Source organism: Dermacentor albipictus, chromosome 4 (assembly GCF_038994185.2).
Source record: "Dermacentor albipictus isolate Rhodes 1998 colony chromosome 4, USDA_Dalb.pri_finalv2, whole genome shotgun sequence".
NCBI lineage: Eukaryota > Metazoa > Arthropoda > Arachnida > Ixodida > Ixodidae > Dermacentor > Dermacentor albipictus.
This window is the reverse complement of record NC_091824.1, coordinates 137,339,581-137,354,206: the sequence shown is the minus strand read 5'-3', so window position 1 is coordinate 137,354,206 and position 14,626 is coordinate 137,339,581. Positions and strand designations below refer to the sequence as shown.

Here is a 14,626-nt window from a genome sequence, read left to right as displayed (position 1 = left end):
GCGCTGGCGCTAAGGCAAGCTGCCGGAGATTCGCAGAAAGGCGAAAGAGCCAGCGCGAGAGAGATTCCGAAAAAAAGAAAAGGAATATGAAACCAAACAAAGGGAGGAACGCGATTCGAGAGCGGCCGCCTTACCGACCATGCAAGCAAACTCGAGTGCACGCACGCGCTTTCTTCCGTTAGACAAGACGACCGACTGGCGAAAGTTTGAAGAAACCAAACAAGTCCGTAAGAAGGGGCGCAGCGGGGGAACAGAGCAGCGGGGGAGAGAGAGGAAAGGGGGCTGTCGCGAGCTTCGCGCAGCGCAACGCCCGGGACCGAAGCGAGGCCGGCGCAAGGCGGCGAGCGGAGAACAAGGCCGCCGGCGGTGGTGGCGGCGTCGGCACGCGCTCCTTTGCATACGGCCGCTTTGATTGCTCGCCGCGGTGGCCGGTCGATACGCGAGGGTGGAGCGGCGACGTCGGGCCGAATGGCGAAGCGGCGGCATTATCATGCACGCGCCTTCGCGTGCCTGCCGAGCAGCACGGCAGAAGGACGCGGCGATGCGCGCATATGCGAGCGGGCGGCGCCGCCCGTCGCGGCCACCCCTCGCGTTCCTTTCCTCGCGAGACGCGTTCCCCCTCTCGGGCCCGGGGCGACGCGGCAAGGGGGAAGCCGGCTCGGAAGACTCGGCACGAGATCTACGAGGAGCCGGGGCCCCCTTGTTTCATCCTGGCACGGGTCGTTCCTCGAGGAATACACCGACTGGAGTGACGGTAATATTTGCGGAAACACTGGAGCAGGCCCGCCAGGAAAACGGGGGGGGGCAAGTGCGTCGGCGACAACGAGCGATGAGGATGAGATTGCGTCACGCGACTCAAGGGTGCAAAGAAAGCGAAGGGGGGTGTTGGAAAGAGGCTGCTCAGATATTTAAGCGAGAGCCGGGGTTGTCTTTATCTCATCGCTGTATATAGGGACGCGGTCTCGCTTCCACTGGGGGGCTTAATGAGGTCGGCAGAACCACCTACAGGAGCTCTCGACTGATTAATGGTGTGAATGAAAATAATGTGCTGGTAAGTAAGGATTATCTTTAGGAAAGAGAAGCCGGAAATTCGAAGGCCGCACTGCCTATCGAAGAGAGGAGGTAATAAGTTCACATACAACAACATGTCTACCAACCCCGCACCGCTTAAGATACTACACGAGACGCCAAAAAAATACTACAATTGCATAAATAAAAAAAAAAACTAAAATATCGCTTTCCTGCCCGGAAGCTAGTGCTTAGGTGAAATGCACAAAAAAACAGGTTACAATATTCAGGGCAGCTTTTCTGAAAGAGTTCTCCGGCGCGACCAGCAGCCGTAAACGGTGCAAGAGTTGGGGTCGAGCTTGTCGAAAGGGGCAGCTGGCCCATGCCATCGCTCGACTTCATCCACGCTAAGGACGCTCTTGAAGGGAGGAACATGTTCTCATCGAGAACGAGGAGTACTGCGTTTATTCACGAGATCGACATGAAGAGTGGAGAACGTGACATCTCATTAGTCTAGCATGACTGAAATGAAGCCCACCGAGGAACCAAAACGGCTGCTTAAGACCACTCTATCCTCCCTAGGACAGAGAAACTGCCATCCAACCTTCGTCCAATCGGAGCGTCCAAAGCCTTTGAAGGACCCGTTTTGAGGGCGACGGTTGACACACTCACTCCCGCACCTTTCTTTCACTGAACACACAGAAAGGAGGGGGAGCTTCGTAGACAGGGGCTGTTACCCTTGACTCAATCTGCAAAAGGTATTCAGCTCGAGCAGTATCGAGAAACGCTGATCGGCAGCAGAACCCTCCAAGCTCCTCGTTTGAGTCCAATATTTTCGCCGAAACTTTATTTTTTCGCACCTATACAGATACAATAGAATATCCCGGTGACCGCGAAATGTTGACATCGAAGCAGCACAAACTACAGAATGCCTACCTTTAGCCTTTGTGCGACTTCTTGATCTCTGGAAAGTCGGCCGAATAGCACAGGATAAATGCTTGAAAGTACTTCCCCCCGACATCGCTTAAGCTGCTTGCACGGGATCATATGTGCCACAGCTCTGGAGGAAACGCACGGGATACAGGAACGACAAGGCCAGCAAAGGCGAGAACCTACGCTTTCGGAAACGATTGTTGGCTTTGGATTTGGATAAAAGCCAACAAATTCAGTGTTGCCAACATAGCACCGCGCATAGGCGAGATGCAGCAGTGAGTTTTGAACACAGAACATGGAAAATCGTAAAAATATAGGGGTCTATACGGCACTCATAAAAATGTGCAGAAAATCGGGCACGTTACGATAAAATCGTAAGACCTAGTAGGCATGCGACGGGCTGCATATTCACGTGCTGGTTCACAGCACCTGCAACGTTGCCGCGAATAAATGACGAACAAGTAAATGGAGCAACACCGAGGCAAGACCGAGGTTTCAGTTTCAATAACGTCTACAGAGGCGTTAACTTCGCAGCAGGTAAATAACGCTACCAATGGATATGGAATCCTGTTGCACTTTAACACGCCGGGGTACGCAACTGTTCTTGAATGCGCGGTGAATGCTAGCATGCTACTGTTTTCGCGCGCGCATCACTTCTTCCTTTTCATTCCCCTATACCAGTGTATAGGGTAGTAACCCGGTGTAACCAGGTTAACTCCATTGCCGTGCCTTCTCTTTCTTCCTCTCTCCCTCTACTACGGTGGTCGAGGCGACATGCAAACTGTTTAAACACAATACAGGCACAATTACATTATGCCAAAGCTATAAGGAAAGCATAATCGAGTACAGGTAAATTGCATGATAGATAAAAAAGTACAGACTGTAAGATACTGCCTTCCAACCATGCCATGCATCTTTATATACTTAAAAAGAACGTGAACGCGCACGCATGTACGAACATATACAGTGGTAACATCAAAATAAACCCTTAATCCGTGCTTCAAACAGCGATTGGAGGAAACGCTTAGACGAGAACCTGATACTGTGCTATTCGTTATTTTGTTCTCGCTTCGAAGAACGCCACCGCCGGCACGTATACGTCCTTCTTTTTTTAAAATATTTCAGCGCGGGAACATGAAAAGCTGTCGCCTTTAAACCAATATTTGGTGTTCCCCTTCATATTGTCGCACTAAGTACCCAGCATGATTTAACTGAGCGATCTGTCATTGAATCATCTGGCTACATATGTGCCCACAGGAGCCTCCACACTTCGCGTGAATGCGGCAAATATTAGGACTCACGAATGAATAATTTTCGTTGCGTCCAACAGTCAACAAACCTGTCTTTGGTGGTGTAATTGCCGTTGATTATGAAAATGTATATCACCTATATTTAGTGCATATGCACCTTGCCCTTGCCGACGAAACCACACACATAACCACGTGAGAGAAACAAAGTAAGAAAAACAACACGATGGCTGTTTTTCCCCTTGCAGCAATCAGGATATTGCGCAGTAACTTTTGCATACTGTCATGCTGTAGTGACGGTGAAGGAACAAAGTAGAAAAAAAACTGTGAATGCCAAAACTAGCTTTTTGCTGGGCGAACCTGAGCATACAAAAAGAAGTCACTTGTTCGAAGCACAACGAGAGCCGCGAGCTAAGTCGGCGATTGTTGAAAATCTGACCAGCGAGTCAAGCGCGTCGGCTGTTATATACATGGCTCGTCGAAGGCTCCAGTATAATCGCAACTGCCCGCGTACCATAAAGAAAGTACCACCCTGTCCAGCCCAGACCTAGCGACCCATTGCTGGCTGGTAATCCAGGCGAGAGCAGCAGCCAAAACCACTGGGTGTTTGAAATGAAGATTCCACTCGCTTTACATTCTTCACGGTATTTATTTTCTCTTTAGTGAATAAACGTTTTTCTTCTACACAATTCGCGCCGTGCGTACAATCAGGCGACTTATTCTGCAACGATCACTTCGGCGATACTATCGCCTTCGCGTGACGTAGAGTGCGCAACGAGCCAAAACGCTGATTCAATTTTGCTCAACCAGCCAATCAGTGTGCGCGTGACGGCTGAAGCGCTACTATCACCGAAAAGTGATCGTCGCAGAATACGTCCCCAGGTTACACCGAGTCCGGTAACAACAGACAACGGATACAGCCATCGATAACATTCGAGAAACTTCCGATACATACAGGCGCGTCCTGCGCCGAGCGATAACGTTCAACATTTGTTATCCGGTGAAAAGTGGCTACCGGAGAAAGAAAAACAAGCACACGCGTTAATGGCCCCCTCTTAAAAGGCATCGTCATGATGCTGCAAACGCAAGAGCGAAAAACAAAAGCAACCGTAGTAAAGAAAAAAAAAACGACACAGCAACAAAGAAACAAAGTCCAGAAGTTCGTCAGCGGGCAAAGAAAGGCTTAAATAAGACTCTCCACGTGGACGATTTCAGGTCGTGCACCGCGCCGCTGTGATTAGCAAATGCCGTCTCGCACGGCCTCATATAGTCCAGAGTGTCAATACGTCGCATGATTTCGTAGGGTCCAAAATAGCACGGCACAATTTTCTAAGTCTTCGTGGGCGTGTCGGGGACCATGCAGACCCAAACACGGTCCCCGCAGTTGGTATTCCACGTAGCAGTGTCGAAGACTGTACTGTCGGCGGTCCGTTCTTTGCTGGCTCTTGGTGCGCAAGCGGGCAAGTTGTCGTGCTTCTTCTGCAGGTAGGCGGCGACGTAGAGATTCTCTTCGTCGGTAACGTGTAACAGCATGGCTTCGAGAGTCGTCGTTGGATTCCTTCCGTAAACCAACTTGGACGGCGTGATCTGCGCTGTTTCTTGCACCGCCGTGTTGTAAGGGAAGGTTACGTAGGGAAGGATGGCATCCCATGTACATAGCTAACATGTTGTCGAGGGTGTTATTCAGGCGCTCTTACAGTTTCGTATTGTCCAAACGTGACAACATCAAGATCATAATCACTGCATCCCGAAGCAGTGATTTATCTTTTATGTTCACCTCTACGATTATACGAAACGAAACGCACAGTGTAACCAACTTCAAATAAAGGTGTCATTTCAAACGTACTTTTCACGGCGTCACGGGGAGACGAGCGCCGCGCGTAATGAACAGTGTTCTCCATCGTAGTTCGTTGAAAGAATTGTTGACTACAGGAAGCGACAGACGGGTGCCTTGCGTCGGTACCATTAAAGAGCAGTTAAAGAACGAGAACCCGCCATGTGGTTATCTTTGCTCCATTCACCACTCAATTCACTTAGTATAGCCGCGTACAACCGAAACGCAGCATGTTCGACACAAAACGCACTAGTGTATACCCGTCACGCAAAGGTGTACTGGTTCTAAATGGCCGCAAGCAGGCCGCCAGGAACAGTTCGTGATGGTCGACCAGCGCCGATATTTAGTGTAGAATAGGACGTGTACGCAATGCCTCCGGTAAACACCGCACTCAAGAAGAATGCGCTGCTTCATAACGCTCCTCAGTCATTCATTGTGTTCCCTTTTAAACAGCGCCCTCTCAACATTCGGCAGGCATTCATCCGCACAGCCGCAGCTGCGCCAACAGAGCACGTACCGCACACACTGGCGTGGCCAGTGGGCCGGCGCTGTCACCCGAGCCTGACTGCAGGTCGTTAGCTGGTCGCCCTTTCTCTCGTGCCTCTGAAAATATGTCGTGAATACGATGCTGCCGCGAAGCTGAGTAAATGCGAGCGATCTCTCCACGTGGTCTGCATAGAGCGTCATTTCCATCGTGCTCGGTCTTACTTTTTGTGCGTGTATGTTTGTGTGCATGTGCGTTTCATGCCAGTCCCCCGTACGTTCTCTATCTTTTTGTTTGTTTTACATTTGCCTTGCAAATACCCGTGTCACTGATAGTCTCAGAAGTCTCCTATGGATGTGCCATGCAGAAGTAAAAGCGCGTGGCTATAGAAATTACATATAATAATGATGTAGAAATCTAGATGCAGCTGCTTATTAAGTTCGTTATCGAAAAATCTGTCGTAAACAGCGGGCAAGCCCAAATTCGTTAAACAGAACTTATAAACAGAATATGTCGCCAACACGTAAGCCATCGTACGCGTCTCCTGATTGGCGCTATGTACACAGAGAGACACTTTCCAGGGGAGTGACGGACTTCCACTCGCCCTGAAGATATTTCGAAAAATCTTACCGAAAGCAGCCGCTTCGTTTGTCTGTACCGATCAGGATCACGCCCGAAAAAAACGGTTTCAAGCCACATGCGTCACAATACAACACCCGCGCTTCACCAACACGAACCGAACGCCACAAAACTGAAAGTCACTCGCGGTACATTTCCAATAAGCGGGTTCTTTAGCTGCGAAAGGTTGCAAGAAAACGAATGTGCACTTAATTGCACAATGTAAGTGATACATAAGCACGAAGAAAATACACGGGTGATGTGAAAGTACCCTTCCAGAGTACAGGTTCGAGAGAGGCGCACAGTCCCGAATTGTCCTAAAAGCAACCGTATTGAACGAAACGCCACGTTCCGGTCAACAATGAATATGGGTTATAGCACGGAAGTTACTGTTCGGCGGTACATACTATATATTGCAAACGCGCCACTGATGTGATTGAGCACGAACGCTCATAATGCATAGCTTGACAATATATAGTAAAGCAGAGGTGCGAACGCGTGCATTCAGCACACTCTGCGCTGCGGTGATGCGCATTAGTGCTCACACTTTTACGGTACGCCGTTTTCGTCCTGTACAACGCGCGCAAGGGCTTACGTACGCACACGGTGACATGGCGTATCACCTACCCAGTCACTCACAGCGGCCGTGTTAAGGCAGACGGAAAGAACATTGTCAAATTTAAGAAGGTGCCATCTGGTGGAAAAGCTTTGAACCGATGTCCAAGTGGACACAGGCAGCTAAGCGGTTAAAACTAACGTACAAAAGCAAAACGCACGCCATCAGCTGATATAAACATTAACGAAACAGACGAAATTGACCGCACGCTTATGAACCACCCGCCGTGTGAAGCCAACGGCTCGGGCGAATAATTCGTGTACCGGCGCGACGCATAGGCCTGCCTCACTCCTGCCCTTTCGTTGCGGCTACAAACAACGCGCGAGCGAACACGACCGACCCGAGCTAAAAACAGCAGTTCAAAACTGTCAGAAAAAAAAAGAAAAAAAAAGGCGAACGACAGGGCTTTCCTGGCCGTTTGTGGAAACGCCGTTGTTTACGTTTTCTTTTTGAGCGCGCGTACGTGCCTGCGCGTGCATGCCCAGCCATTTCTATGCACCGAGGAAAGACGAAATAAAAGAGTAAGAATTAAAAAAGAAAAGAGGGCGAAGCGAGGGGTTCGCGTAACCGAGACGAGAGAAGCGAAGAGCGACGACCGATGCTCCGGCGCCGGACACGGTCGGCCACCGTAATTAAGGCTGAGCCGGCGGCGCGACGCGGAGTCCATTTGCGCGATGAATGCACGCACTCGACGCCGGGGCATTAGCATACAAACGCACGCACGCGGCCACGAACGCGCCGGGACGCGAGGCGGCCGGGGCTGGAAAGAAGCGCGCGGCTCGGAAACACGCATCTCTCGCTGCTCGCGCGCGCGCACGTGACGCCCCACGAGCACGTCCGCGCGACGGCCTTCATTAAAGAGAGAGTGGCTCTGTTTGTGCCGCCGACGGCGCAGCACGGCAATAAGCAAACGAGCGGCCTCGGTGGTGCGCGGTAAACGCGGAGTACGGGCTCGGCCTGACGCGGGACCTTGCGAGACGGACAGACGGAGGATGCCTGCCACGGGGGCCGGATGATAGGGGAAGGGCGTGCTCCTTTGACTCCCTTCTTTGATGACGATGAGACGTCCGCCAGGCGGCAGGCGCGTCGTGGACGTTCTCGCGATGGACTCGGCCACGCAGGGTACTCCCCGTATTCCCAGAACGATATGTTCTGCCGACTTCCGCACAGACGGCAGGCATGCACTAACATTAAGTGACGTGTGCTCACTGACTCTATTCTCTCTCTCTCTCTTTTTTTTCCTACCTCTACCTGCTATTTCCCGCCCTAAGAATAAAGTGGGCAACCATACTCAGAATGCTCTGGTGCTTAACTTGCTTGCTTTTCCCCCTTCCCTAATCTCTCTCTCTCTCTGTGCAACAGACGGCGGACTGCACAACGAACAAAAACTATCGGCATGAAACACACTCGGAAAGTGGTCATCGTCGATGCCAGCGCAGCACAAAACAACGAGCACATAAGCAGCTAGGCTTTCTTACCCAGCACGCACGCGCTTGTTGTTAATGACGCTTCTCCTTACGCACCTTTATGTGCCGTTGACACCTAGACATATAACCAACTCAGCAAACTAGAGACACGTTCATCACAGTTCCCTATTTTCGCGCAAAACCATTTGTACTGATCCCTACCATGGTCTATCTGCGAGCAGCTTAATGAACGCGTTTTGATAAGATCTTCTTTTTTAATATGAGGAAGCACCGCCTACGATAGACAGTCCCACCATCTATCATTTGTTCCCAGAAGTCAATGCTAAGGCTCGATTCAGGCAAAGAACTGTCTTCCGCCGCCGAGTGTAACGTGGCTCAGTGCCCTGAATCACGCCACACACAAAGATGTCGCAGTCGACACGTTGGCGACTCTATTCGTTGCAACTCTGCCACGCCACGTTTCTAGGGATTAAATATGCGATCAGACTCGTCCTGAGAATACAACGTACCGTATGGGATCCAATATAAATGGCTCGCATAGAAAAATACCGATGCTGATGTTACCCATGCCAGAGCAATATAAAGTACGTCACTGAACCGGGAGCAGGATCGATGTGAAAGACAACAAGAATCACAATTCTAATATCTGGCGAAGCAAATACAAACATAATGCGTCTTCGCTTACGACCAACGCTGCCAGAAGGCCGGCACTTCAGCGACCGTCAGCCGCAGAGGAAAGTCAAGCATGAACGACGCGAAGCCCCGTACGAGGGGCTAGGATTCACACGCGTGAAGCCTGACTTCCGAAGACTAAACGAGAATTTCTTTTTCGTTTCAGCATCCCTTCGCCCACTAATATTGCATATTATTTCTCAAATACCCGCTTAATTCAGAGACCTCGTGTATGTAGGGTTTGATATCGAGTGATATCTCAAGCCAGAAAATTATCGAGTGGCACTTAGACTGGGTTAAATCCACAAGTAAAAAGCCCTCACTACTGCAGAAGTGCTTTCAACAGCTGTTGCTTCAAGAGGTAAGCAGCGCCGTAAATGACGACTGCGGGAAATTCTAAAGCGCGAGCATTTCAAAGTTAAAAGCGCACTAATGGAGCCATGTGCTTCAATAGAAAAAAATAAACAGGCATTCTGAAGCAATGCGCTTCAGTAATATGCTGCCAACTATTTACTGGGAACCGGGTGGCCATGTACGTAAGCCACAATTGATTACGGTGTATGTTCTTCACGCGCTACTCCTTAACCACGCCAATTACAATAGACGTTCCACACAAAGCGCCCTGTTAGAAATCACAGTGCAGCGCAGGGAGGAAGAGGAAAGTCGGTGCGCGCGTGGTTCGCTGTCGAGGCTAGGACGACGATGCTCACCAAGGGACGCATTCTGGGGCGACCACTTACGGCGATACTATCGCCTCGGATATCGGGCGCGCGCTGATTCGCCGGTTGAAGCACTACGTCACACGGAGGCGACAGTATCGCCGAAACTGATCGTCCGAGAACACGACCCCACATTCGAACTGTTCAGTACTAGTCACCAATGAATGGATGTATTTAATAGAACCACAGTCAGATGTTACCGCTGAAGCACGAAACGGCGTCCAGCGTTTGACACCTGTTCTGAACCCGCCACGGACTGGAGTCGTCAATAAATTAAGCCTGCAGAAGTAATTTTCCCACAGCCCCAGTGCAAGCAGCGTCTCCGACCGCGCGCGATCGGCGCGACACACCACGAAATGATTGAAATGCGCGCCGCTGAAGCACTTCAGTGCAAAGCCGGCTCTACTCCGCGTGGCTCGAAAATTAGTGAGTCGTATATTCAGGCGTAACGTGAAAGGCCGCCATGCAACCATGGCCCTTTTTGATTCGGTAAAGCTTGAACTCGGTAAAGATTTAACAGCGCTAGATCTCGCCAGGTGATTTGCCCGACAGCCAAGCATTCAAGGCCGATTAATCAGCTCAAAGGGAAGTGGCCGAATACAGAATTTTTCGAACGCAATCGAGTACATATGTATGGTGGGTTTTCAATACTTGTGCGCCCAAAACCGAAAGAAATTGGCAGTTCATAAAGCGGAACCAAGAGCAAGGCGACCACATCTGTGGTTGTATTTACAAAGCTTTTCAATTACAATCTGCCACAAACCGGCAGCTTTCGCTAATGTTGTCTACAACATCAGGATTGGCTGGCACCTAGGCTTACAAACAGCCCTGGGGTAAAAAAAAATATATATAATAATAATATTGGACCATTCTTTAATCAAATTCCTCCTCCTTCTTCTCCTTCTTATATAAACCCTTGTGTCTACGACAATGAGAACACCGAAACAAAGGAGCTATGCGCAACGCAGATGGACGTAAAAAGTTTGTTTCTTTACTTTCTAATGAAAGTTTTCAAATGACTCGCGCTAATAATGTGCTAACTTTGGCACCAGAGATGCCGAGCATCTCAATAAATAATAAGAGGAAACCAAGAAAAAAAAAAGGCATCTTTGAAATACATCGGATATATTCAGGCCATTGGGCAGCTACAGAGAGAAAGAGAGAGAGAGACCTCATTAGACCTCGCGATTCGGGCTATTTATGGCTATGCACAGCAAAGAGAAATGTGGAGTGGAATGTTCGCACACAGAGCGTACCGAATTGAAGTAATTAAGCGTTGGATGCATCCATAAGAGTGCTCATAGCCACAAAAAGCATACAAGCAAATTGTTTAGAGATGCATCAACTCAAAAAGACAGAAAGCAGATAAAGCAAGTCAAGGTATCAAATCATGCTGAACAGTAGACAAAAAAGAAATTTAAGGCAGAGACGCGCCTCTTTCGAATATAAACTTGAGCTGTTACTAGTGTGTGTGGGAACCCTACAAAGCGCGTTTCTGTTCTTTACTCAATTGAGACGCAATTAACTAGATGACATGACGTTAATGTGCAAGCTGAGCTGCTTCGATGAACTTTCTTTGTAAGCAGTGCCCCCTCGTAGCAACAATGCTTTATGTAGTAAAATTATGCGAATTCCGCCTCTTATCAGAGGACATTCGGAGCGTCCAATATAATAGCCACTCCTTTCACGTGAGTTTCTCCATGGTATTTCAGATTATTTTAGTTGTCGCATAGTATTCAGAATAAATTGTTATATCAATATGAAATTCCCCTTGTACTTTAAATTAACTGGCAATGACTACTCGATTCGCACTAAGGACGCCGAATATTCGCATACCACCATAGAAAAACAAATTGCACGTCAGAGTATAAGAACATCGTAGGAATTTTCATAAGGTTGGACTAGTGAAAGGATTCGAAGTAGTGCAAGAAAAAACGATCCGCTGTTTATGTCATGAAATGTTCGCCTACAGACACATCAAATGCATGCCGAACTTGCATTATACCCCGATTGGAATGGCACCCACGATACTGTGTTTAGCACCAAAGCGTCACAACCAACGGTCCACAACGCAACCTTTTTTTCGAGTATTAAAACGCCGTAGCCAACGCACAATGGCGATTAAAGGATGTGCTTCAGTGCGATAGCGTTGAGGAAGAATGCTGCACTTTCCGCGAAACAAATATAAAATAGAACGCTGGTGCACCCAGCATAGGTGATGGGCAACAGAGGAGCCGAGACTCTATAGCCAATCTACGCACCGTGTCGTACCGACCAAAGTCCTTGCGCAAGCGACCTCGCCTCAAACAAACGCACGACCTCGAGAGCGATAAAAAGCCATCCGCGGCAGGGGGCTGGTTTTGCAGAGAAGCCGTCGGTCTCGGCAACGTCACCAACTCCGAGACCCTCGCCGAATAGAGACGTGGCAGGGCTTCAAATAAGCATCCTCGATCGCGCACGCGCGCGCAAGCACGAGCGAGTGCGCCGAGCGATTGAGGAGGGCCGCCGCCGGAGCGGGAGGAGGCCGGGCAAACACGTCGCAAGGAGTGAACGTCTCGGACACAGAAAGGTCCGCGAGGAACGAAAAATAACAACAAGAACGGCATAGCGCATTTGGGGGAAACGCATCCTCCCGTGGCCACAGCCGCGGCCGCAGCACCGGCGGGAGGCCTGCAGCAACGGCGCCGGTTGCGGGGTAAAGCGATCGCCTTGACGTATTCCTTTGACGGCTTTCAAGGGCGAACGCATCCGCGTTATGGCCCGGGCGCGCATATCCATACAAAGCACGCGGGGAATATCACTTGGAAATGCGAAGCTCGTGCGCGCCGCCCGAAACGCCATCTCCCTCTCCCTCGCCTCTCGCTCGCATTCTCGCGGCTTGCGTACGCACTGCGTATACGTGCGCGACACGCCTGTCTGCCCGCGCCCATATTCGCGCATTTCCATAATCGTGGCAATCTTGCGATGATTCGACTTTCCCAGAATGGCACACGCACACACAAAGAAGAAGAATAAAGAAATGGCCTATGCAGGAATGTGGGTGCAAGGAAAGGCGCCCAAAGAAAATAAAGATGAGCGCGGTGTGCGGTCAGGACGGCAAGAGGAGATCGACGCGTGGAGCGACGCGGAACGACGCTGTCAATTGCCGGAATTTGCGGCGGATGCAAAGCTCCGAGAAGACGACGAAGGAGCCTGCAGGCCTATGGGACCTTCACAGGCGAGATCATCGCGCATGATCGCGCACCCGAGCTGGAATCGGGAGCTGGCCGGTCTTCCACAGAGTGAGAAATTAATGCATTGTGGATTAGAGTTCGAGTACCTTCTTACAACGCACACACGGATAAACAAAGCGCAAACGCGAGTTTGAAATAATGCGAACTCGCTTTCGAGGACAGCTAAAAAAACTACCCTCAAAGACTGTGCTTGTACATCGGGTGAGATAAGATCGGTTTGTGCGCCGCGTACTCGTGAATGTGGTTGAAGTATAACGTATCTTGCAGATAATAAAAGTAAAGCGTGCTTTAAATTACCGCTGTCAGTTAAATTAGAATCCCCAAATCTCGCCACGGGAACGCAGCGTCATGAACTACAGTGGCTTTCACAAAAACGTATCATTAGGTTAAGCTGCAGCTGCGTCAGCCAATGAGGAACGAGATCCTACCACTGCACTGTAGTCCCATCGCGGCGAGTTCCTTCGCTTCAGATATATAGTCAAATGACGCCGCATTGACTTCCTGCGCACGCCTCCATAACACGCACTCAGCTGCCACAATAGCATGAAACGGAGCACCATAGGTCAGCGAAACCAACGACATCGCTGATCGACATCGACGACATCGACATCGACGACATCGCTGATCTGAATGTTCTCTCCAAACAAAAACCTGGGAGATGAAAAGACGCTTCTCAGCTGAGACGTATATACGCCTGGAAATGCATCTTCCCGTGCCATTAAGAGGGCAGGAACCGAGAACGGAATGTGTCAATGAACGTGCCCCTTTGAAGAAATAGAGCACACGAGTGCCTGCTCATGGCGAAACGCGACCGTCGCGATGAAAATCACATTACAGGAACTAACACGCATCTGCAGGAGTTCATGCTTCCCGCACGCATCAAAGACCTCGTTCAGCATCTGCGAAGGAAAAAATACGACCGCATACGCGAGCTGCAACTCCCAACTGCCTGTCTCCCTGAAGCTTCGACCTGTACCCAAAACGAAACAGTCGCCTTTTGTGCAGCAGATCACCCCTCGTTAGGTGGCTGCCGTCGAGGTCGCCAGGCTCCGTGTGCGGCAGCGTAACCAAATTCCAGGACAACGTGGACATGATCTTCCTCGTTATATTCAGGGATATTCTTTTTCTGATGACCCGTAAAGCCACGTATCTGAGAGCTACATGTGCGCATACCTCGTTTCTTATCACTCGTATTCATATCAACAAGACACACAAATAGAATATAAACTAAATAACCATAATATAGAGAAGAAAGTAAGCTCTCATGAATCTGCGAGTTGCTTCAAGAACTTAACCGAGGCTGTACCACGGTAATGCCCTTCAAAAGAAAGCAGCGAAATCTCAGCAAACGTATTCTAACAGTTTAAGCTTCTAAGAACAACTATTTTATCTCGGAATGGTGCACAAGCGATAGTATGCGGCCGAATGAAACGCATAAAATAAATTACCAGGGACGTTGCGCAGGAAACGCTCTCCAAAGCGAATTCGCACTGCAAGCGTTCTAACTCGTTCTCATGCAATTTCAACTCCATGCTTCGCAAGTCGTATTTGAGCATCTAGCTCCTGATAAACTGAAGCGGATGTTTAACAAGTAGTGGGCTGTAAAGCGCCAGTTGACATCATAGCAAAGGTCAGCGCCGTCGTCCCGCCGAAAATTACACGAATAAAGCGCAACTGTGATTAGCAGCTAAAGACGCAATGCACCCACAGCTAAAATAACGTGACCAGAATCCATGTGATCAGATCGGGCGATGGGGCCATTGAGATAAACTAAGCTTTCGGAGCCTTTCAAGTTTTCTAAGATAACATTTCTGATGGCACGATCTTCTAATGAA

General features: G+C 49.6%; 1 protein-coding gene across 10 annotated transcripts in view; it reads right to left on the bottom strand.

The window, feature by feature from the left end:
* Positions 1-14,626, bottom strand: part of LOC139059338 (POU domain protein 2-like) — a 582,494-nt gene that overhangs the window by 141,869 nt on the left and 425,999 nt on the right. Inside the window, exon 1 of one of the 10 annotated variants that reach the window (XM_070537611.1) lies at positions 1,945-2,086. The exons of 8 other annotated variants lie outside the window; for them this stretch is intronic. In XM_070537611.1, the coding sequence (XP_070393712.1) occupies positions 1,945-2,029 (85 nt within the window). In that variant the 5' untranslated portion in view covers positions 2,030-2,086. Of the gene's footprint in view, positions 1-1,944; positions 2,087-14,626 lie in introns of those variants that run through there. One more of the 10 variants, XM_070537618.1, reaches the window with a different exon arrangement.